Below are 24,208 nucleotides of genomic sequence, written 5' to 3'. Positions count from 1 at the left end.
TACTTAAATTAGTAGGTCTGTGGAAAACTTTAATAAATAAACAAAAAATAAAAGTACTCCTGCAGCTAATGCACTCTTCAATATCACCCAACCCGAAGAAATACCTAGTTGTCTTTTAATTTTTTTTTTCAACTGTACTAATTAACCTGGTTAATTTTCCATAAAAATACTGTTTCCCATGTACAGCTGCTAAGAGTTACAGGCTGTGCTAGGCTATCTTTTTTCCTCCCAGTTTAGCTGGCTTTTGTTGTGCAGTGCTACTGTGATGTATTTTCTGTCAGGTGAGATTTACACATAGTCTGCTTGACAGGAGCAGTTAACCACAAGGATTTCCTAAGGAGAGACTTCCTGGAGCAGTGGGCAGGGATTATTATTTTTCTTACGGTCACGACGGAATTTGCAAGCCCTCCTGGCTTCAACAGGCCCTCACTCAGCTGTCAGCCCCACTGGCCCTGCCCTGGCACAGCAGCAAACCTTTACTTGATCCATTCTCCCCTGAATGGCAAACTAAAAATCTCAGTTCAGATCTGCCTTTTTTTACAAGGGGGCAAGTTGGCAAGGTTCTAGTGCGTTTTAAATGAAAGCAGTTAAAATAAGTATGTATGTTATCTAAAATACCTGTGGCTTAACTACTTAGGCTTGAAAATGTTGCTATCTTCTTTAATGCTAGATGATAAAATAAATCAGAACTGGAAATCTTCAGTTCAAGAACAGGTTACGTTGCTAGGGAGTCTATGGCCTCCCAGAGAGTTTAATTGAAGCAGCAGCCACTATCATGCAAGCTGCTGGGAAAATCAGCTTCTCCAGAGCAGAGTGTCAGGGTCTGACAAGAAAACCCCATTTGGGGCAGGAAAGACATACTTTCTAGCAGTCTCAATTTGTCCAGCATAGAGGCTTCGGCTCTGTGTCCTGCCCCTTCACCTTTCCTTGTCCCATGAAACAATAAATGAAAAACATTGGCTGATATTCTCTCCAGCAGGCTGCTAAAAGCAAATATTCCAACTCTTTATGGAGCTTTCAGAAGCTGCTCCATTCTTTCCATCCAGCATTACAGGCTTTTCAGGCCTTGAGGACCTTATGTATCTTTTTCCCTTGGGAGGAAAAATCCCAACAATCTCCAAGAATGAAAAATGCAGATTTCTCTCTATTCTCAGAAGTCTGGCAAAGTCTATTTCAAATTCTTCAGCGTCTCATGCTATAAACAGGCTTGAAAAATTTGTGTTGAGGGCATGGCTGTTTAGGAGTGGCCTTTTGCTACTGATTGCAAAAGGCAACTCTTACTGATAGTGTTTTGCTGGTGGTGTGTCTTCTGTCAGTCTTAAAAACTTCAAATTGTACCTCCTAATAGGCTTAGGGTTCAATTCTGAAACTACCTATCCTAGACCTCTGAATAGTCTACAAGGTATGTATCTGTCCGTAGCAGTTTTATCCAGACTTCTTGGGGATGTTGATTCCTGATTGTAGTTTTTAGATAAATACTTCTGAAGGCTCACACACTGCAGTGAAGATCACCCCAGTCAGGAGCTGGCTTTTATCTTCTCCATACAAAAGGAAACCTGTTTCCTGCCTAAATGGTAACATCTGCCTGTAAGCCCCACAGAACATTTCTGTGGCAACCAGTTGGAAAAATGGGATGCAGGTGTCTTAGCTAGTCATCACAGTGTGTGTATCTGTCATGAGGTTTTGTCTTTGTGTCTTCTAAGGGGTGGACCCCTCCACTAGAAGGAAAAGTTCTCTTTTCACAGAGCAACTTAGACACTAAAGATTTTTACCTTTCTTCAATTAGTAGTCCTCTAGAAATTTTCGGTGCAGCTGCACATTCAGCAGTGATTTTATTTTAGTCTTCTGAAAATATTGTCCTAGTCTAGGTTTGGTGGTTGGTTTTTGTCTGTTGTATTTTCATTAACCTCTCTGAAATTTGGCTGAAAATTGGCCTACTGTTCAGAAAATATTCACAAAGGCAGAAGACGTAGCAGGCAAGATAGGGGGAATGGAGCACAGAGTTCTGGTTCATATTCTCAGTCCCAGTTTATTTATGTTATTTAAAGGATAACATTAAAAATTCAAGGTTGGAGATAAAAACAAAGACACTTTTCACCTGGAGATGTTCCTTTCTGAGCAGGTGCTGAATACAAGCATCAGTGTGATTTTTCACCTTCTGTCTCCCCTGGTGTTGCTCTTGGGGCTGTTCTTGGCCCAACTTCAGGGGAAGGTGTAGTGTGAGAGGAATGCCTGTCACCTGGTTATGATATTTTCATGGAATAAGTCCCAGTAACATGGTTACTCTGTTTCAATGAAGTTCTTTCTCATCCTTTTTGCTGCTGTGTAATTCCACGTGGGAAGTCAGTTGGATACTGATGTGTTTCTGTCATATTTTGCAACTAACACATTGTATTTGGAAATTTATGTTATATTTGTGTTTGCTATATACACACGGGCTAAAAGCTGATGGATATGCCAGAAATTTGGGCTTGTCTTCCTTTTCTGTAGATGAAAACTGATAATCTTCTCTTGTCGCCTTCTAGGAGAGAAACCATTCAAATGTGATGAGTGCAACTTTGCTTCCACAACACAATCGCATCTGACACGACATAAGCGTGTCCATACTGGAGAAAAGCCTTACAGATGTCCCTGGTGTGACTACAGGTAATGAGTCATTAACTAAAGCATGATGAGAGAAGGGTTAAGGTGATCAGATGAGGTTCATTTGAAGTCACCAATAAAAATATATTGCCATTAAAACACCATCAGGGCAGCGGTAATTACATATTAAATTAGGAGCTAAATTTAAAAACTTAGTCTTCAGTATTTAGGTATGACTTTATAAAGAAAAACAAATGATGGGAAACCTTTTAGTGGTAACACTACAGTGCTAATGTTGAGTGTTTGTTTCACAGCTGCTCCAGTGTCTGTTGGAATTCTCTGTGGTGAGGTTGCTTATCTGCATTGCCTTTTCAAATCAGTTGCCGTTTTGAAATTTTTTTCGGTTGAGTTGCAACCATTTCACCAAGAAAGGAAAAGTTCTCTAAAAGGCTCAGCAGCCTAAATACTCACCAGACACTTATTAGAACTGGAAGCAACTCGAGCTAGTTACAGTTTTCCAGAGCCTTGTTGTTCTGCTCCAACTTTCCTTCTCCTTGCTAGCCAGGGTGTTGGGATGAGAGTTGGCCATAGGGTTGGTTGCATGGCAAAGCCTCCCTTGTTACACCACTAAAACCCATCCCCATGTTAGGGCAGTAGATTAAATTTAGAAGAATCACATGATTGAACAGTGATGATTACTTCTGGTGCTTACCTCCCGTGTCTTTGGTTCATTATACATATTAAATGATCTCATATTGCTTCTTAAGTGAATCTGTACTCTTAAATACACTTCTTCTGCATTCCTGAATACTTTTAATACCTTGCAGTGAGGTGGCTAGTCTATGTGTACTATAAAGGAATCCATAGAAGTATTTTATGGGCAGTTTGCAAGAGTTGATGTTCAAAAAGTTTTTAAAAATCAGCATTATATTTGATAAATGGCATATGATTAGATGTATGTGTTGTGATGCATGCACACAAGAGGGGAAAGTTAAACATTTGATTATACCACTATAGCATTTTTTATTTTCTTTTCATGCTGAACATACAACTGTAATGTTCCTTTAGTATAAGTTTTAATGTGGTTTCCTAAAGCAAGACTATATAATGAAGCCTATCTGCTCTCCTAATACCTGTTTTCATGCTATTTATGAGCTACTTTACAGAAAACTCTTGTACAGAAAGCTTCTGCAGTGGTTGCACATTTTCCATATAAAACTTCTTGTTGCATTGTTTTGTTTGTGTGGGGCAAATATTTTGTGAACTCTTCTGTACTAAGCATCTATTAAATCACTCTCTAGAATTGCAGAGAACTGAGTTTGATAACCTTGGGGGAAGGGGGCTATGTTTCTATGATGCTACCTTAAGTATGCCCCTGCTTTCTTTATATTTTTCTTTATACATAGAAGTGGTTTTGTCAGCTTCAGTAAGTCATCTAAGGCTTAGAGGTGGTTTTCATTTGTCAAAGCAGTTGTATTAAAAGGTGTGTGTTGAGTGAAGTGAGAGCATATAAGCATTAGTGTGACATGATGTGCTGCACTGAAGGTAAAAGAAGTGCTGTCTTTAATGCCGTGTGTTTGAGGACACTTAATCTTGCGGTCATCCACTTTTACTGAATCATCCCAGTTGGCAGGAGTAGGCTTATTACAGAGCTGGGTAATGAGAGGGTGGGTTACAGTGGGTTTGAGCTCCTTGGCTTGAAGACCCTAGAGACTGGGAGCATTGTAGATGTGAATCAGTTTGGGGTTTGTTACACCCACAATGCATAGCCTAGTGCTCGGTTGAGTGAAAGACAGGAGATCATTTTAATTTGGATGAAGAGTTTTCTGTATGGGATATAAATTCCAAGAAATAACAAGTTTTTTAGGAGTATTTTATTACACTGGAGGTTATTAGAGAAGATGCAAGCACAACTTATTTTATCAGCATTAACAAGAAATATCTGGACATGCCCTGCTTTTACATTATTGAAAAATAAATATTTCATTGCAACAGAATGTTAGTTTCCATTCTTCACAGGCCAGTTTTGACCTAACCTTTGGAGGCTGATCTCTACAGATACCAGCTGATGAAGCTTTGATTCTGCAAGAAATTTGTTCCAAGCTCAGCTGAAAAACATCTGGCAGGGATGCAGGAACCAGAGCTATGCTGCTGCTGCTGCTGCTGCTGCTGCTGCTGCAAGCTCGTAGAGGCAGCAAGGCACTCTGTGTAGCTTCAGAGGAGCCTGTAGAGGGGCTGCTGTATTTATTAGCTCAGCAGTCCTGCCTTGTGCCTGCCAGTTTCCACCACACTGGGATAATTAGCCAGCCTTGTTGGCAAGTGTATGTTTTGCTCTCTTCTTCTCTATCTTTTCTCTCTGTCTTTGCTCTCTAGCTCTCTCTCTTCGTTTTAAAATACAATTTTAAGGGAATCATATGTTGCCTCCTTGTCAAGTCTCCCAGTACTATCTCTTTTAAAGGAAAGTTATTAGGAACTCTGTAAATAAAATTGTTTGCACCAGTTCAGCACATGGTATGTAGTCTTGCAAGTGTCACCTACAGAAAACATTAAAATGAGGATTTTAAAATCTGCTGATCTAGTGATAAAATTCACCCCCATATCTAATGGTTGGGGTCTCATTGTGATGCTGCAAGCTCGGCCCTTGCACTGTAAGTTCATCCAGACTATTTCATGTGTTGCTGTTTAGTGTTGCTTGGCAACTGCAGACTCTTTAATGAGCCTTGTATTTTTAGCAAGGTGAATATTCCTCTTTTTGTGTTGGGATATGGAGGAAAGTACTGTTAGTGCTAATGTAAAGTCTCCTTTCATTGATAGGTGAACTGATCTCTCTGTTCTATAAAGCAGTCTGAGACACTTGAATTAAAACAGTGGCTAAGTACAAGATATTTAAATTATTCCCATTCAGCTCATCAGTGTTCAGAGCATTCTTGGAGATTCTTGAGCTTTTCAATTCTTCTGCCTGAAATTTTGAATAATCATCCTGCAAAAATTCTTGCCAGTCTAGTGAGTGAAAGGCTAGCTAACCCTGGCTAGAAGTACAGAAGAAGGGCTATTAGAAGAAACTAATCTGAATTTAGGAACTGTTATAAACTTTATAAACTGAAGTGAAATAGGCTGTAAGATACTATGGGGAAAAGAGTGATTTTGGCTGCATGGAACAGAAAAGGCAATTTATTCCCTATATAACACACAGCATGAGACATTCTTTTCTTAACTAGAAAAAGATATGAATGGATGTGGTTTTCTGAAGGAATAATAAACTAACCTAGCATTTTTAGCTCACAAATTGTAAATTCTCTGTAGTATGCATATGCTTATAGTTTTACTTCATTATTCTTGAAAAAGTGTTCCCTTCCATCTCTAGTTTTTGTACTGTGACCACTTGATATTTATTTTTGTTTAAATCTTTTGTATTTTGATGACAAAGAAATTAACATTGCTTTTTGATACAGTAGTGTGCGACTTCTAGTAACAATTGCAATTTAAAATTATGTTTTCAGTCTAGTTTTTAAAATCCTTTAGAAGGAAGCAAAATATAATATTCATAAGCACAAAAATTTGCTTGTATGTTTTGGTTATATATTTTTCACATTTTTGTGATTTTTAGATAAAAATATGCACGATTTTCCGTTGCATTTATTTTTTCAAATCACACAGCATGTCTCTCCATTCTTGAATCAATGTGCTTTGTCATACAAAAATATTCATTCACCCTTAATTAATGTTCAACTTAATTTTATAATACAGAATTGGTCTCACAGGGCCCTGCACCACCATTACTTATGCAAGGCTTATTTTATATTTCTTAGTCATTTAAAAAAGATGTGTTACGTGGCTGAACTTTTCAGATGACACCATCCTGGAGTTACACTGACAACAATACAGTTCGCATTTGGTAACGGGCACGGTAAGCACTGGAGATGTATAACATCCTGAAAAGGAACAGTGCCTGTGACATAGGTTTCTAAATCTGTTGGTTGGACAGTCTGCGGACAGACTTTCTAAACCTGCAGCATAGTTAGGTACCTAAATTTTACCTGATTGCAGAAGTGAAAAATTCCCCTAAGTCTGGTGATGTCAATGAAAGATGCAGATATGCAGCATTTTCAGAGCTAAACTGGTTTTGTGCATGTGTCTAAGAATGGGAAATCTCATTTATTCATACATAAGGTTTTTAAATTTAACTTCCATTTGTTCTGACTTTCTATATAACTATCACAACTTCTCAGGCAATTTATGTTCATGGTGTGTGTGAGGGGGATGTTTCAGTGAAATGAAAGTTACGTGGAGGGGGACATGCAAAAGGCAGAACCCTGCTTTTCTCACATGGTCAAATTCATTGGATTACAGTGCTTGGGAGAAGCACTGACACAGTTTTGTGATGCAGAAGGAGTATGCTACAACTTTGGCCAGGAGAATGTGGGACAGGTATTATGTTAATGTGCTTCATGCCATCCCTCTGCTCTGATTAAAGAAAATTATTTTCATTTCTTTGGGATTCCACTGTATGATTCATTTTGCACAGAGTACCCGTGGTGGTGAGGGAATGGAGGGCAATATCCAGGAGTGTTCCTCAGCCATAGATAAGGAGGTGTAGAAGTTGTATAAAACAAACAGCCAGGCCAGTAAAACAGCATGCATTCCTTTCTACAATCTATATGACTTGTGAAGGATGTCTTACAAGACTGAGAATAAATAGCATACATTTTTAATATAATTATGTAAGCCAAAATAAATATTTTACGTTTATTATGCATAATAAAATAATTAGACAACATTCTTTAAGGGATTATGGCATCTGAAATTCCAACTGCAGAAGGATTCATTGCATATTTTCAGCAGCAACACCAGTATGACTTAGGGGGAGTTACTCCACAGGGCTACTTTTCTTTTTTTGGACAGCATCCCTAGGGAATTCCTATTTCCCTCTGACTTACAGTATCTGTTCATAGGTTGTAAAGACCAGTGTATAATACACTCCAGGATTTGCACCTAACTCATAAGAATGTGCAAAGTAAGTGTTTTCTCTCTGTTTATTTTCATGAATTCAATAACCTTTAGGCATGATTGCATCAGCTGTGCACTATTCCCTTGTTACATCAAGGATAACTAGGGACTACTTTACAGATGAGGTAACAATATGTACTAATTCATAGCAAAACTGAAAGGCTGTTAAGGCAAGTTCTACATAAAATGATGAAAACAGTTTATTTATCATTAAAACATTAATATCAATATGCTCTTTGTAACCAATGAAATTTATTATGCATGTATAGGAAATAACCAGGTTATACAATTGTATAGGCTGATGAGGATTCCAGGTGGCAACCAGCACTGCACTATGGGAAAACATTTATGTATATATATATATCACAAAGGCAGAATTGGAAAAAGAAAGGTGCATATACTTTGTACAAAAGCAAAGTTGTTAAGGAAAATAATGCATGTATGTACTAGAGTAAACAGGGCCTTCAGGAAGTACTTCAGCTTCTGTTGTGTTCAGCAGCAGGAGTTGAGGATATCCAGTGCCTTGTGCTTGCAGACTTGTAAGCAGATTAAGATAGAAGTTTAGATGGACATTCTGTCAGTGCATGGGCACAGTTCCCAGATGAAAACTCAGAATATTACTCCCCCCTTAGTTTTTAATAAACATTCAGATAAAATATTTGGAAATATTTCTATTAATCTGGAATAAAATATGCTGTAGCATTTAAGTCTTTAAAAGAAAAATAATCTGAAATACAATTTAGATATAGTTGCAAAACCACTTTAATTATTCTAGTGAATACCTGGCATACAAAACAATGGTTAGCCTCATTCCCTTTAGTAATGTTTCTGTGGCTTAACAAAGCTTCTTATATTCACCTAAGTTATAGCAGATAGTTTATGTGGTAAACTCAGAATAAAAATATGCAGTGTTGTAGCAGTGCACAATATAGATCAGCTACCAGGTAAACCAACTTGACCAGATGTAATTCCTAACATTCCGAAACGGAGAGACACAAGTAATGATGTGACCCTCTCTCGGACGTGTCTGCACTGTCTGCACTGACTGAGAAATCGTGGCTCTGTAATTTTGAACAATCATGTTGGTGGCAGTGTATAAAAGAACTTGGGCTCCCTCTCTCAAAGATATCCAATGACATGCTCAAAGTATCCAGTGTCACTGCCTGGAGTGCTTAAGAGAATGGATGTGTAGCAGGAGGCATGATTCTTTCTTTACAAAGGATACGTGTACGTGCACACACGTGTGCTTTGGCAAATGTAGACGTGGTGACTGTGGTCCGCAGTGAAGTTGCCGTGTTAAGAGGCCATGGCACAGCATGCAATACTGCAATCATTTTGTGAGGTCCTTCACATTCTGTATTTGTAACTAACAGCATAGTAAATGCACTCTACGTGGTAGAAGGGTAAAAGAGACTTTTACGAATTTTAATGACTAATACTTGTTAGGAAAATCCATCAGTAATTCCATGAGCATTGGTACCTCTTTTGTTGTTTTTTTCTTCTTCCAATTTATTTATTTATTTATTTATTCATCCATTCATTCATTCATTCATTCATTCTTAGGGGTTTGTTTTTTCCCCCTGTGCCCACTCTAAGCAAGATGAATTAAAATATGCTTTTTAAATTCAATGGATCTGTGATTCTCATGCTAACACTGAACTTGGGACTTTACAGATCTGCCCAAGTGGTGATGCAATTGCAAACACTGATAATACTATTCTAGTCTCACTTTGGATTGAGTCCGTTGAAGAACAACTTTTAAGAGATCTATTTAAGCCTAAATGCTGTGCTAAATTACTCAAAGGCGAGTTTAATGTTATTGAGACATGAAGCCATTTTGATATCAACGTAAAAATTAATATCTGGTTTCAGCATCTCTGTGTTACAGCATGTCATGATCCTAGGCCAGCACTTTGTAATTTGTTCACACTTCAAGTTTTGAAAAAACATTATCAGGCTCCTGATTTCTTTCACTAGTCACTGTCTTTCCCTTACTGTTCAATTTGGGCTTTGTCCCTAAATGTTTCTTATGGAGCCTCTTCTCTGCTGAACTGATGCTCTTTTTTCTGAATCAGTGTCTAAGACACTTAACCCAAAACCTTGAAGTATTTAGTGTCTAGGAAATATGAATAAGACCACTTCATGCAGTGGACAGATTAATGTAACTAATGTATTCTTTTATCACATTTTATCTTCTTTCTGTCCTCACACTTCATTTTTGCTATCATATGTAATCATCACTGTCTTATCTATTCCTCTTTCTAAAGAGCATAAATACATTATCATAAATACATGTATATTTATATCTAATATAGACTTAATTCATATTTATCAATCTGAAACACCGGCATATATTTCGAATTAAAATAATCTTAAGTATGCTGTATTTTGATAGTAAATAAAATTTTAGTATTAACCTCACGATGAACAGCAATGCTATGGTCTTAATATAGCTTGTAGTAGCAAAAAGATTTGTAATTTCCTGTTCTTACAGTGCTTCTAATAAAAAAGTACAGTGAAGATCTTTTATGTCTACAGATAAACTTTCATTTGTTAGAATGGTTTGATCTAAAAATAGTCATTGGCATCACAGCTTAATTAATGTGAGCCTTTTATGTAAAACATGTTTTAAAAAAGACTAAAACAACCATATATGTTTTCTTTGCTCTTGCCTCTTAGCAGAGAATAAAAGAATTAATTTGTTTGTTTCTTTTGTCATTCCTTTATCCCCAATCCAGTCATTATAAAAGGGCCAAAGCTATCTTTGGGGGTAAATCTACAAGGAATTATTACTATTATTATTATTATTATTATTATTATTATTATTACTAGCTACCATCTAACTACATTGCAGTAGTTAGCAATCTGAAAATATTCTGATAGTGTTACAGGCCTCCAAGATGAAATTGATAGACATGAGCCTTTTGTGTTGTGTGGGGCTTATTCTCCAGGCTATGTGGCTACTACCCTGAAAAAAGTTTCTGTATCAATGCTGTCTTTATGACAACTTTCCCTCTTCCTCCTTCACGTGTGACATACTAAACAGTTTAAAATCTGGGGACGTGACAGAAAGCAAATTCTGTTCTGAAGTGGTTCCAGAAAGAGGTGTAGTCTAGTTCAAGGGGAAGAAAGGGAAAGGTTTTTTCTGTTTAAAGTCTGATGAAAATGAGATAAAGAAAAGAATTGCTGAATAGCAAGTGAAAGAAGGAAAGAAAAGAAAAAAGCTTTTGTGTTTGAGAAAAGCTTGCTACTTAGATACTTTTAATGCATTAGAAATGGTGAGCAATTTTCCAGGTAAATATGGCATTGTTAGAAACTCCTGATTCATTAAAGCTAAATAAAATTCCTTGTGCATTCCAGCAGAGTTGCCCTTGTCTCTGTACCAGCTTCTGCCCAAATTCTCATGGAGTGGTATGCTGGGGCACTTTGGGCACTCAGGTACTAAAGCCTCTGTCACCACCACAAGGTTGCCCACCTCCGGAGTGGAAGTGTGGGCTCGATGCACTGGGCCGGCACCTCTGCAGTGTGGCTGGAGGGTGTTTTCCAGGCACCACAATATTATATGGTGGGATTGAGGCTCTGGAGCAGCATCAGCAGCTGGGGTTTGGAAGTCTGGTGTTCCTGGCCACCCTCTTCCCAGTGTTGTGGGGAACCTCTATGGGCTGAAAGCTCATCTCTGAGAACCTCAGCTCTTTGCTTTGGAGAGAGAGGCATCAGAGATTTGGGAGCTCAGAGTTCCAAGGATGTTGCTTCACAACCTGTGTGTTCAAGGGTGCTGCTTAGTGTTGGCCAGTAACAGGGAGAGCTTGTCTCAAGGTTTGTGTTGTTGCCTTTTCTCCTTCCTGAGCTGCGGGGAGAAGGTGGTGCGTTCTCCATAGGAAAATGTGGCGTAAGGAAGACAGGCCATTTGGTATATACAGGAGCTCACCTTCCCTAAAACCCTTTCGTGGTCTCTGTTGTATGATACTCTATTCTCAGAAGTCATGGATCAGGAATCCTTATTTCCCTTGAGGCTTTACTTGCAAAGAGACAATCTGGAAAGGATCCTGTTGTCCTGTTGTAACTTAAGTTACTTATTACAGCTATTTTGTTCCTGGTTGGGATGATCTTTGTGGTTTTACTAGGCCTGTTTAAGTCTGAATAACAGCTGTAGAGATAGTGGAGACTTCTTAGGGAATAGCCAACATATAAAGCACTCAGTTCTGTTATTACAAGTGATGGAGTGCTGCTCTGGTGTTATCTTTCTCTTTTTTTAAAATGTATTTTAAAATGTGTTCTTTTAATAATTAAAAGAAAAAAGAAAAGGAATTAAGGGAAGAAAATATATATGAACAAGAGGTTGTTCTGCATTCTTGGATGCTGTGGGCTTCTTCTTATTTTATGTTTTCAGAGAAAAGATGAGGTCTGTACAGCACTCCTCATCATCTCCTCAGCAAGTTAGATATGCTGAGGCTTGTGCCGTGAGGAACAGGCTAATGCAACACTGTTCTCCTTTCTCCCACCCTCGTGGTCCAGGGAATTAGAGTGGAGACTTCCCTTGATGTTTTCCTACCTCCTGCTGTAAGCACATAGGTTTTTTTCCTAGGTTTTTTTTTCCTTCCACTTAAGCAAACTGCCCAGCTCACTGCGGTTCCTAGAATATCGTTCCATACCCATATAGACACAGTTTTAGATAATGCTTTAAAATAATACTTCTCCTGGTGTTCTTCAATTGATACCTTTTTATATTTTTAGTTATGGTATCATTTAAAACACAAGTAGAAACAATGCATTTCATAATACTCTAAAATTATTTGTGTTATAATCCTGTAAACACATCTAGTGGTTCTACTGATACCATAAACTGCCTGAACATCATCCTGTGATTCATTGTGATATTGCTAATACCCCTTGAAATATAGTGTTTATTGTTTTATGTTTGTAACTTCTGTGCATGCTCCTTCAATCCCCGTTCAAGATGATTATGGACTCTCTCTAACAACTGTAGTATGGGACAATTTATTCTGCTACGAGTCCCATGTGGAATGCCTTCTCATACTGAGCTTCTTCAAAACACTTCTGTTGAAATTTTGCATGCACAATCTACAGGGCAAACAATACTTAGAATCATTTTGAAGTTGTAGAAGCTATTGTGATTATTAAAATCAATTCTTAAGTTCTGATGATGTTTCATTAGAAAAATGTCATTTCAGACATCTTTTTGTTAACAAGCTCTTTTTAAAGTACAGAGAACCATTTCCATTTGCAAATTTTGGTGATCTCTTATATGGGTATTTTAACATATAAAAAGCCATTAGTAATTTGGATTTGTTTCAGGAAAAAAGATGTATCTTTCGTTCAGAAAGGCACTTTTTTAAAATCAGTTGACGAGGATTGTTTTTTAGCCTTCTGTCCCTAACTTATTGTGAGACTTGCGCCAGCCCATCCATCCATCTTCCACCTGTTTCTTTAATAATTTTTTAAGTTGTTGGCCAGTTTCAGTGTAAACTGACACCCTGTAGTAGCTGCTGAGATAAATTAAGTTCATGTTTCCTGAAAGAGGTGCATGAGGAGAGGAGTGAAAAAAATCAGGGAGGACCAGTCAGGCAAAATTCAGCTGTCATGCATTCTTCTCTCTTACAATCCAGCCTCACCGCCCAGAACAACTGTTTTTTCTTGGATGGGGGTATCCTGAAGGAACATGCTGGGGAGCTGTTGTTGCTGTATTGGTGCATTGGGAGATTTAGTGAACAAGGCACGAATGCATAGGAAATCATGCTTCAGTTGGTACAATGCTCATGTGTCGAAGTATTGAGTTCCAAATTAACCATTTGTTGCAAGTTGTCAGGATAGGTCCTTTTCAAAGGTAAAATTTAAAAGGTATTTTTCAAAGGATAAGGAGGACACCCCCAAAATCTGTGGTTTTCTTTAGAAAAATGATTATTTGGAAAAGATTTATACCCAGGCAATTGAGACCAGTGACATTTCTTAGCAAATAGGAAAAAGCTTCCCACTGTGGAGAGATCATTCCACAGGTCTTTTTTTGGGCACTTTTTCTGTTTTCTATAAGTCGTTCTTACTTACTGATGAACTGACATATTCATAGGTCTATATAGATGTATTTACTTCAGGAAAAGAAACAAAGTTTAAAGAAATGCTAACTTCTTTTTACATGTTATTAGTGATACTGAGCATCCACGAGTTCTCTTCTCACATGGGGTCCAGTGGCTCTATGCCTATTTGAAATTCAGCTTCTTCGTTTAGGTGACTAAATGTGACTTTCATCACATTTTAATTTGAATTTTAATTACTAGTCTTTAAGATTTTGATCAGCACTAATAAATTATAGCACAGTCATATGGTATTTAGCTGATTGATTTTTGCATGCTGAAATATAGTCATTTTGAAGAGCAGTAAAAATACTTTCAAGTAGAAGAAATGTTTCAAAGGTAAAGGAATTTGTACTGGGTTTGTTCATTTGTGTCCGACCAGAGAGGGAAGTCCTAAATGTGAGCCCTTGTGAGGGCAAAGAAGGTGTCTACTATCCAGTCTGTTTTAAATAAATGCAGGAACATCAAGTCAGGCAGTCAGCCCAGGCAAGGCCAGTGAGTGCAGCTTTTGGGAATGGCTTTGTGTTTCCTGGTGGTGGTGCAAGAGGTGAGACATGAGTATACAGTATTGGGTGTTGGTAGCTCTGTTGGTGCTCTGCATTGCAGAACTGGGCTCTAAAAGGCAAATACAGCATTTTTTTGGGTGAGTTCTTGTCCACCTGCATCTGTTCCTGGCTTCTTCCTTTGGATGGCTTTTCCCTCAGAAGTCTACAACATAACATCAGGAGAATCTTTATTTTCTTTTCCTGCTCTGAAGTGCCCATTTTTAGTTTCAGTTCACCAATAGCATGGCAGGAGTTCTGTAACAGAAAGGATTATAACTAAGCCTCTCTCCATCTAAGCATCTCTGTTCCATAGCTCAGTTGGGAGTCAGCTCTCACTGGCTGGAAAGCTTGTACTGTTACAGGGTCGATACTATAAAACAAAAACAAAAGAAAGTGGATAAAACCCTGGCTCCACTGATGTTAATCACATCTCCTCCATGTCCTCAGTGAAGCGACAATTCTCACCTGTCATGAAGGTACTTGTTTCTTAGGAAGGAGAGAAATCGAAAGCCAGGGAGTTGGCAGCACCTTCCACAAGACTTTGCATCCTGAACAGTAAAAAAGTTCAACTCGGCCAGTAAGTTGGGGGATTGAGAACCCAGTTATTTCTACTTCCCGCTTGATTTGCAGAGAGGATCCCAATCTCCTAAATCTTGCCAAAAGACGTCTAAATCCAGAAGCATCTACTCCTTTCGGAGTTTCTGTTTTTCAGTTCTCTCTCTACTTGAGTTTGCAAGTTCTTGCACAACTGAGTAAAATCGCTGAGGCATGCTCAGAAGTCTGTGTCCTGAGGAAATGTCTATGTCTGCCTCAAGATTTTTGGTACACTTTTTAGGCAAACAGGCCTGTATTTTTGGGTATGTGTTAGAGGCCGGAATATTAGACAAGTCAGAATTCATTTAGTTCATAATGAACTGCTGTCTGCAGCCTCATTCTAGTTATTGTTTAGGATTCTCAGCTGAAAGGGCAGAGGACAGGGGCTTAGGAGCCTGTTGTTTGGATTTTAAAGGAAAGTTATATGGGGAACATAACTGAAGACAGAAGAGCATTTCTGAAAGCAGGGTTTAGATCTGCTTTTGGCTCCTGGCAGTTCCTTGCTGTCTAATGGCAAAGTTTCAAGAAGAAAGGGTTGATGCATGATATTTTGTGACAGCTAATATACTTTTCTGGGACAGAGAACAGAACTCAGCCTTCCTCAAGATAAGGGCCACCCTAAACTTGGGAGTTCTGGTACCCAGAATAGTGGCACAATTTCTAGCAAGTTAGGGGCAATGGTGTTTCCTTTTCCAGAGCAGATTAGAGCTTCTGATGTTTCATAGTGGTGACCAACACTTTCTATACAAACAGTAGATACCTAATTTAAGCACATGTTGAGACCTACATTAGTTCTTTATTATGTCCACTAATTGTATTGGGAATTTGAATGGTTATGGAGGACAGGCTAGGTGGCCATCTAGTACTGCCATACCCACAGTGCACCTAATCAGAAAGCTTTCTACCCTGTTTCACTGATACCCTGTCTCCCAAACCTATCACTACTTTTTGCCTATTTGCCTATTTTCATATCCTTCTCAATACTTAGATTATAATTTTTCTGAGGCCAAGACCATTTTCTTTGTTGTTTCTCTGTACAGCAATTGGCATATCATCATCCTCTCAGGTCAACGTGTGGTGCAGTGAGAACGTACCAGCTTTCTTGGAGCTACTTTCTGATTAATAAACATATGATTACATTTCACCAGAGCAGTACAGGAAAGCCTGTACCTTAAATCTTATTGTTGCCAGGACTGTGGTACTGTTTAATGACTAAAACCTCAAAGAAGGTGTAACAGCTGGGAGCCTGCATTCAAGTTGAAGCGCTGTATCAGTGCCTAATTCCCATAGTCTCCTTAGAAAATCTTATCTCTCCTTTATGGACTAGTAGTCCAATACCTTTCATGAAAATTAAATGCATATAAATAGAATTTTTCAAATATGTGTGCAGTCTGAAGTGCCATTAGAATCAGCCTTGGCTGGTTTAGTCTGATTTTGTTTTTAAAACTGACCTTCAAATATGTGTCTCACTAAATGCATTTCTGGGTGCATTTTTTTGTTTTGTTTTTGGAGATCGTGTCATTGTTATATAGCTGAAGAAGGGGTAGTACTGAAAGCAATGCATCTTGGAATACAAGTAGAACTATTTAGACTCTCTTCTTTAAAGCACAGCTTCTTTATCTATACCTATCCAGTACTTAGAAAGGAAGGATTTCAGGATATTGTGAGCTATATTCTTCTCTTGTTATTCACCTCATGTTAGTAAGCTGCTGTTCTGCAAACTCACTGAAACATATAGACTACTTCCGTCTCTGCAGCAAAAAAACCCAAGCTGTATACATCTGATAATAAAAAGGAAACAAATACAGATAGATACATACATACATACATACATTTGTTCCTAAATTTCTACTATTTACTTAAATTATGTTTACTTTTTGGAAAATACATGGATTGTTTATAATAGTTGTTGTAAACTCTTGTGGCCTTTAAGGAGGCATGTGGATTAATTCTCAAAGAATTGTTTTACGAGAGTGCTGTAGCATTTTTAGAATGAGTGCTTAGTTAAAACAGTCACTAAGGGCATGTTACTCACATAGGCATCTTTTGCACCAAACCTGTGTATTTTTTATTATCTATGCATTCTGACATGAATCACTAAGGTCCTTTCATATATGTACACATAACATTAAGCTTATGAATAGGTCCAGTTGTTCTAAAGTTAATGACATTCCCCAGAATCATATACTGAATTGGCCCTTTAAGGGCTGTATTACTATGATACAAAATAGATTGAAAGGAATAGTTTGGTTTTATATAAAAGGTGAGGAGTGCAGAGTTTTTTTGGTGGGTTTTGTTTGTTTGTTTTTAGTTTAAGAGCGCAATATATGTTTTCTTTAGCTGTAAAAGCACAATCAAGGCAACATGATAAGTGAGTCAGTGTTGTAAAAGTAAAACTAATTTTGCCTTCACTCACATGAGCTATAGAAGGAGGAAGCTTTATTGTCCCTGGGAAGGTGATAAGGCAGAGTAATTGTATATTATACTGTCCTGGAACATCTGCCTGAAGACTGTTGGAGCAATTCATCTATCATGGACGATACAGCATGTTTTGTCTTTCTGCTTTAACCCATCCCCACTGCTGGCCTGCACGAAGGTTTTGATAGGGACTGTGCCTGGGCTGGGGCTCACATTAATCAGTCCCCTTGTTCAACACTCCAGCTGACATAATTACAACCTGCGCACAGCAGTTATTCAAGTTGAGTCCTTGTCACTCGTGGTGCGAAACTACACAGCTCAGATCCCGAAGGAGATTGCCTTATCACACAGAACAAGGGCTCACAGGAGTTGAAGAGAATAGAAATGGGAAAATGTCTTCCGGGAGTACTATATATTCCTTTAAAATAAGACATTTGAGAGACTTACAAGGGACAAAGAGAAGCATTGTGCAAGGTCTGAAATGAACAGGTTATTATTTTTAAAAGGATTACACAGGCCATTTTTGTGAAATGGACATGCATTATTAAATAAATCCAGTGGTCTCTCTTATCATTCAGTGGCTCTGCCCTATTAGTTTTCTTCAGAAGTGATAAAATAGTTTTTGACTTGTATAAGCTTTAAGTATCTCTCAGTAGAAATCATCAGAACACAACTAAAAGAAGTGCACATATTATACCATTAAAATTGGCACACACATAAGGGAAGATCTGCGAGGATCAGAGTTAAGGGTGAAGGAAGAAGCATGCAAAGGGCTTTCGAAGATGAGCAAGTTCATTAGTTTCTGCTGTTGTGTGATACAGGAATGTGAAAGGTGAAGCCAAAGAAAAAATTTCATATTTTACCATTCTTCCCTCTTTTCATGTTAACCCTCGGTGGGAAAAAAGACAAGTCCATGACACTATCTGTGATAATGAAAGAAGTTTATTTTCATGTAATATGATGGGGTTAATTTTATATGGTTGTGGGTTTTTTCTTTAGGACAGAACCTTTGCATACATGATCGCAGGATAATTTGTTTGGCATTGGTCTATAAAATTCCTTAGTATGACGGAATTTCATTGCCATCCAGAAGGCTTTTGCCCTGGTGTTTAAATTTTTTTCTTCTTGGGTCAGCTTTTTGAAGTAACACCATTCAGGCAGTTCCTATTCTTCTCAGTCAATAGATTTAGAGTGTTGCCCTGATTTCTCATCTAGTTAAAATTGTGCTGTGTCTGTTAGACATAATTGTGTATTGTTGAAAGAACAGTAAAAATGTGTCAGTTCTGGGTGGTCCAATTTTAATCTAATACTTCTACAAGACAGGTTATCTGCTACTTTGAATAGTCTGAAGTAGAAGTGCAGTAGAAACTACTTTATATGTTTTACTTTACATATAGGTATGCTAGGTAAGTCGAATACATAGTTCGGTGCTTTCATTCCATTTCAGTATCTTTTGGTGAAGTACACAGCATATTAATTTTGATGTGTAGGTCTCCAGTGAAAGTCCAGCTGCAGGAAAACTGCAATTTCTTACTGAGCAGCAGGGCATCCTTATAGGCAAATGTACTCTTGTACGAATAAAAATCAAGTTTTGCCTGCTCCTTACTCCTAAAACCAGTTCTCCTGGGGTGAATGATGTCTGTGAAGTAAGCTCAAGTAGAGAGCCAAATGCTGCATTTACTTACATTTGTGCAAAAAAATGGCATTAGGAAGACATAATCTGAAGAGAATGATGTTTCTCTGATATATGCTTTCAACACACATTTTAGATTAGCTAATCAATCATACCTCCAACTAAAGACCCAAATTTGACTTTCAGAATCTAAGATAGTTTTGCAGTATTGACAGCCAGGAAGAATATATTTTAATTTGCAGACTGAACAAATTTCCATGACATCATGGAAGCACAATAAATGGCTGACCTCACAATGACATTTTTCAGACTTAAACTGTACTTCTTGGAGACTTTGAGCCCAGAAAAAGCCTTAAGCTCAGCCAGTCTGACCTTCTACATAAAACAAATTGCATAGGTGTTTTTTTTCCCAGTTTGCTCTGTACTGAACCACCTACTTCTGACTGAATTTCATGATCTAGAAAAATATTCAGGTTTGATCTGAAAACAGGTAAAGTTGCAGATCCAGCTTCCCTTCTGTGAAAGATTAATTGCTGAAGAAATTGTGCTTTGTTTCTCTGTTGAATTTGACTGTAACTTGTAGTCATTGCTTTTGGTTTCATATAGGTTTTCTCTAGGTTAAGTTGTCCCTTAATCACACCTTTATTCTGCATTAAGTTACTCATGGCCCAAGCTCAAGTATAATGAGCAAAACAGAAGGGCTTTTTTATTAAGAGTTTTAGAGTACCCCACTTAACTTCTATTTCTATTTATAATCACTTTGTGGCTGTTTGTTTCCTTTTTTAAATGTAGGCAGTAATACAGGAAGTAGATACTCTAGAAATAGGTTCTCCGGTGTTACAAAGAGAACATTACATCCTTCCATTTGCTTGCTACTTCCTTGCTTATACATCTAAAGATAGCATAGGGCCTTTCTGCTTATAGCATCACACTAGAAGTTCACATTAAAATGATGGTCTACTAATCCCTAAATGAGTTTCAGTGTCACAGCTTTTCGCAGCATTGTCTAAGTTACTTGCGTGCATTGTGCAAAGGTGGGAAAGCTAACATGTAACTGTGTGTGTACATGTTGTGATTGAACAGGCCTGGCTTCTGAGTCTGCTCTGTATGGTGGCAGTGTCATTGTTATTAATCATGCTGCCAATTACAGTGTTGTCTGCAAATTTTATTAGCAGGGATTTTATATATAGTTTTGGCATGCAGAACAAAAGTGAATCTTTCAGACAATTATTGCTGGTTCTTTTGATAAATTGGAGCATTTGAAATGAGGAAGAAAATGACCATCTCTTTTTGCATGGGGGGTTGGGGCTGGGATAGGGCAAGAAGAGGCACTATATTAGCATTAAAAAAACCTACTTTGAGCAGAGATCGTACAGACCACAGTGCCCTGGGTATGAATCCAGGCTGCAAAGCAACAGGATCTACCCTCTAGGGAACCGTGTTGTCACTAAAATGGCTGAAGGAACTGACACAGAGGCCAGTTGGAAGAGCTACCATCTGCATCTGAGATTGACAGGCAGCCTTTAGGGTCTGTTGCTATCATTTCTGACTCCAGCAACATTAGGAGTCCAGTTTCATCTTGTGCAGCCGCTAGATTCCACACCCTTTCCTAGGCTCCATCTGCACTTCTGTATCTGTGAAAATACTTTATGTGTTCCTGAGGATATACAAACAGACTCTGCAGAATTGTTCAGTTACTTTATGTGGTCATTAAAAGAAGTACAATACAGAAAAAAATGATGTTGAAAGGAAATGCATGTCTTCAATTAAATTCATCCCAGCTTTTTAAAAAAATGGATGTTTTCCATGGCCTCATTTCAGCAAGGTATTTGATCATGTACATAAATTTCACCTTGTGAGTCATTCTTTTGAAGTCAACGGGGGCTGCCTGTACTTAAGCCGCACAAATGCGTAAGTACCTTGTTAAATCAGGGCCTATGATACCTAAAGCCCGGTCTCCATCCTCACACCACTGTGGAGATGCTGTTTTTCAGACCAACTTCTCTTTTATGCCATCTGCTCTAAGAAGAAAGGAAAGGGGGAGGGAGGAAGCCCATGAACAATGGAGTGATTATTCTCAGTTACTGTGAAATAGATGAACTCCACCTGCTATTTCTGCCACTTAAACCTTGGCTGACACAGTGCAGCACTGCACTGTGCACAGCAGACCCCTGCATCCCTCACGCCGCAGGCATGCGGGCCCTTGAGCTGGGCCATCACAGAGACCACTCTGCCTGCAGCAAAGTGGAAGCCAGGAGTTCTAGCAGATGTTGCAGAGAGTTTTCAGAAGCAGATTAGTCCTATGAAAAATTGTTTGATTGTTGTTATTTTTTTTCTTTGTTAGTTTTGCTTTTTTGTTCTTCTATAGCCAGTAAAAGGAGACACTGAGCCTCTCTCCGAAGAGCTGCTGGGACAGACTCACAAGCTGAGCAGCCCAGCTCTGCACAGCACCTATGAGGACAGTGAGAACCACAGCACAGGGGGAGAGCTGAGGCACATTTCCATACCTTTCTGTACCCTTTCCACCCATTCCTTCCAAGTCTAGCAGTTTGGACATAATTTGCAGGTTTCTGTCTAAAAGCCTCTTCTTCATTTCTTTCTCTTCTTGTAGAAAATAGAATTAATGGAAGCATTTAAGGCAGGGTGCCTTATTTCCTTGGAATCAGAGATGGGTTTTTTCCTGGAAAGAATCAAGTTTTCTTTACATTGTGGAGTCTGTTGTTTTTTTGGGTTATTTTTTACAAAAATACTCTTGACTGAAAAGTCACAGGTAGATCTAGATGCCAGCACTGGGTCTATATTTTGGTTGTTGTTCACTATGCAGGGTTGTAACTGGCTTTACAGATTCATCAGAGGTAAACAAGACTAGAGTACATCACTTCTTATTGCCCTTCAGAATTTCCGGTTACCCTGAATTTGCCTTTAAAAAGCACTCACTTTGGCTATCGTAATGATCAATTACTTGAAACTGTGAATTCTCATTCCAATACATTGTAAATAGAATGGTGGATCTGTGGCCAAATTACAATTTGGACATGCTAGTCTGCTGAATGGAGCTCAGACACAAGCAGTAATTATCAATCTTCCATCATTTTCTATGCTGACGCACAAGTTTTTGCTGCTTCCCTACAGGGCTCTGCTACTTTTTAGCAGCCAGCATTGGACATCTGTCACACATACTGTATGTCATAACAAATAGATCATTACAGAAAAAACCGCAAAGCTAAAAATGTAGAAAAGCAGAAAACATTACGATTATTATCCCTGGGTGTTGGTATAATACTATCAGAATAAATCCCAAATACATTTTTATTATTTTCTTTGTGAAACTGACTGTGTTATAAAATCTCATTAAAGCATGTAAATGTAGTATACTCTCTTTTATGGGCTACTTCATATTTTCTGGGTGGCAATACATGCAATACATGGCAGTACATGAAAACACGGCAATACATGTGGCCACCAGGTTGTTGGAAATGCATTTTTACGACACTGTGGGTGTGTATTTCAGTCATTTTTCTTGGTAGGGTTGAGAAGCTGTGAGGAAATATTCACTGCAGAAGCAGCTATGGTGGCAAAGGCGTTGCTTTTCCCCAGCAGCTCGTTGTCACTGTCCACCAGAGGTCTTTAGGAACAGCACAGGGAGGTGTTTGGCAGCAGTGCACAGGCAGAGCTGAGCTGGCCCTGGGTGCGTTGTAGTTGCCCTCCTGAGTTCCCACAGAGCCGTGTGCTGCTAATTTCAGCAACAGTATCGTAAGTCCCTTGATAATTGAAGTCGGTTGCAGAGTGTCGGCACTTGTATCCGTGGGATTGTTCCCCCACTCAGTTAAAACCTAAATAAAAGGTAGAACTTTTGCTTTTAAAGGCAAAGAGCAAGGAAAAAGTAAGCCAGGTGCATGTTAATAGTAAGAAGGCTGAGAAGATGTATTACATTTCTTGTACACATATACATAAATATATGTGTGTGTTTTAGTATATAATAGTTATTGCAGTTTTATAATATTGGTTTCAACACATTGCCAAATGTATTTTTGGCTATGATATTTTGCTATTTTTTTATTATTTCTTGTGCAATACTGTATTGACTTGTAGCACTGAAGAGGTAAGCTAATACTTTAACTTTTAAACTTGCAGTCTGAATTGCCAGTGGTATGTGCAGATTATGTAGTACTATGTAGCTAGTTTGCACTAACTGGCAATCAGTTTATTTTATTTTAAAACCAGAAATGTAGCTAAATCTTGAGTATGCAGGGAAGATTTTTTGGTTGGTTTGTTTGTCTGGGTTTTTGCTAAGTAGAAGTTGGGCAGAGTGACTGTCATTGTGGAGGTTTTGATTGAATAAGCCTGTTTGTATAATGTAATTACCACAGATTGAGGTATTTGTTTCTTTCCTGTCAAGAAAATATTGCCCATTATGTTGTTTACCACCACCCTACTGAATGCTAGTTTTCATACAGAAACATGAAACATGTTTAGAAACAAAGGCAGCAAGAAACAAAGGCAGGCTATAAGGGTTGTATTTTGGAAAGCAGTAACGCTGAAAACAACCTGAAAGGTCCCTGCGTTTAACTGAGTGTGCAGGAGCTCTTGGTGCTGCAAGGAGTATCCAGGAGTTTCCCGAACCTGTGGCTGCAAGTGGAGAATGCTAAGGGTGGGGAAAGTCATGTTATCCATGTATGCAGCACTGGTGTGAAATGTGAATGCATTCAAAGCTTAAAGCAACTGAAAAGAGTGTAGGGAGAACCTGATGATTCCTTAAAATGAGTTGAAAGGAACTCAGTCTCTGTAGCTCTTCCACTGGAGGCCTGGGTTTCAGGGGATTCTACAGGTGAGCAAGGTGTGTTGGACATGTAGCAGTGTTAGCTGGATGCAGGGGGATAAGAAGTATGACAGTTTGTAAAAGGGAGAGTGATCAGCTGAAGAGTAATTAGCCTGTGATTTCAAAGGACTCCCTGTTGGTCTCCATCAGAAACCATGTTTTAGTACCAAAAGGGTTATGGTTGGGCAAATGTTTATGGACTTTGCTATCCATGAGGTCAAAATAAATGTTCCATGACTTTGCATTTCTGAAAAGCTCTTCTTTTCTAGTGTAATTACATTATTGCAATTTTGATTTAAAGACAGTTTTCCAAGTTAGATGGCATTTTCTGTGAAAAAAATATCTAAAAAGTTTGGTGGATAACTGAGGTTAAGAATCTACAATAGTGCATATTGCTTCATTGAGAAGTTTGCATTCATCATAACTGCTTTTATTTTTGGAAGGAAGTATCTGGAGACTTTGCTATTTTTCAATCAAAATGCTGCAATTTCTGTGTACTCACCGGTTGCATAGCACAGTA

General features: G+C 38.4%; 1 protein-coding gene across 1 annotated transcript in view; it reads left to right on the top strand.

Annotated features, from left to right (window-relative positions):
• ZNF407 (zinc finger protein 407) overlaps window positions 1-24,208 on the top strand; it is a gene marked incomplete at its 5' end in the record, with an annotated part of 336,763 nt that overhangs the window by 208,486 nt on the left and 104,069 nt on the right. Inside the window, 1 exon segment of the mRNA XM_048289163.1 lies at window positions 2,526-2,646. Coding sequence (XP_048145120.1) covers window positions 2,526-2,646 — 121 coding nt within the window.

The sequence above is a fragment of the Corvus hawaiiensis genome, chromosome 30 (assembly GCF_020740725.1).
Source record: "Corvus hawaiiensis isolate bCorHaw1 chromosome 30, bCorHaw1.pri.cur, whole genome shotgun sequence".
NCBI lineage: Eukaryota > Metazoa > Chordata > Aves > Passeriformes > Corvidae > Corvus > Corvus hawaiiensis.
This window is presented reverse-complemented; position numbering and strand designations above follow the sequence as displayed.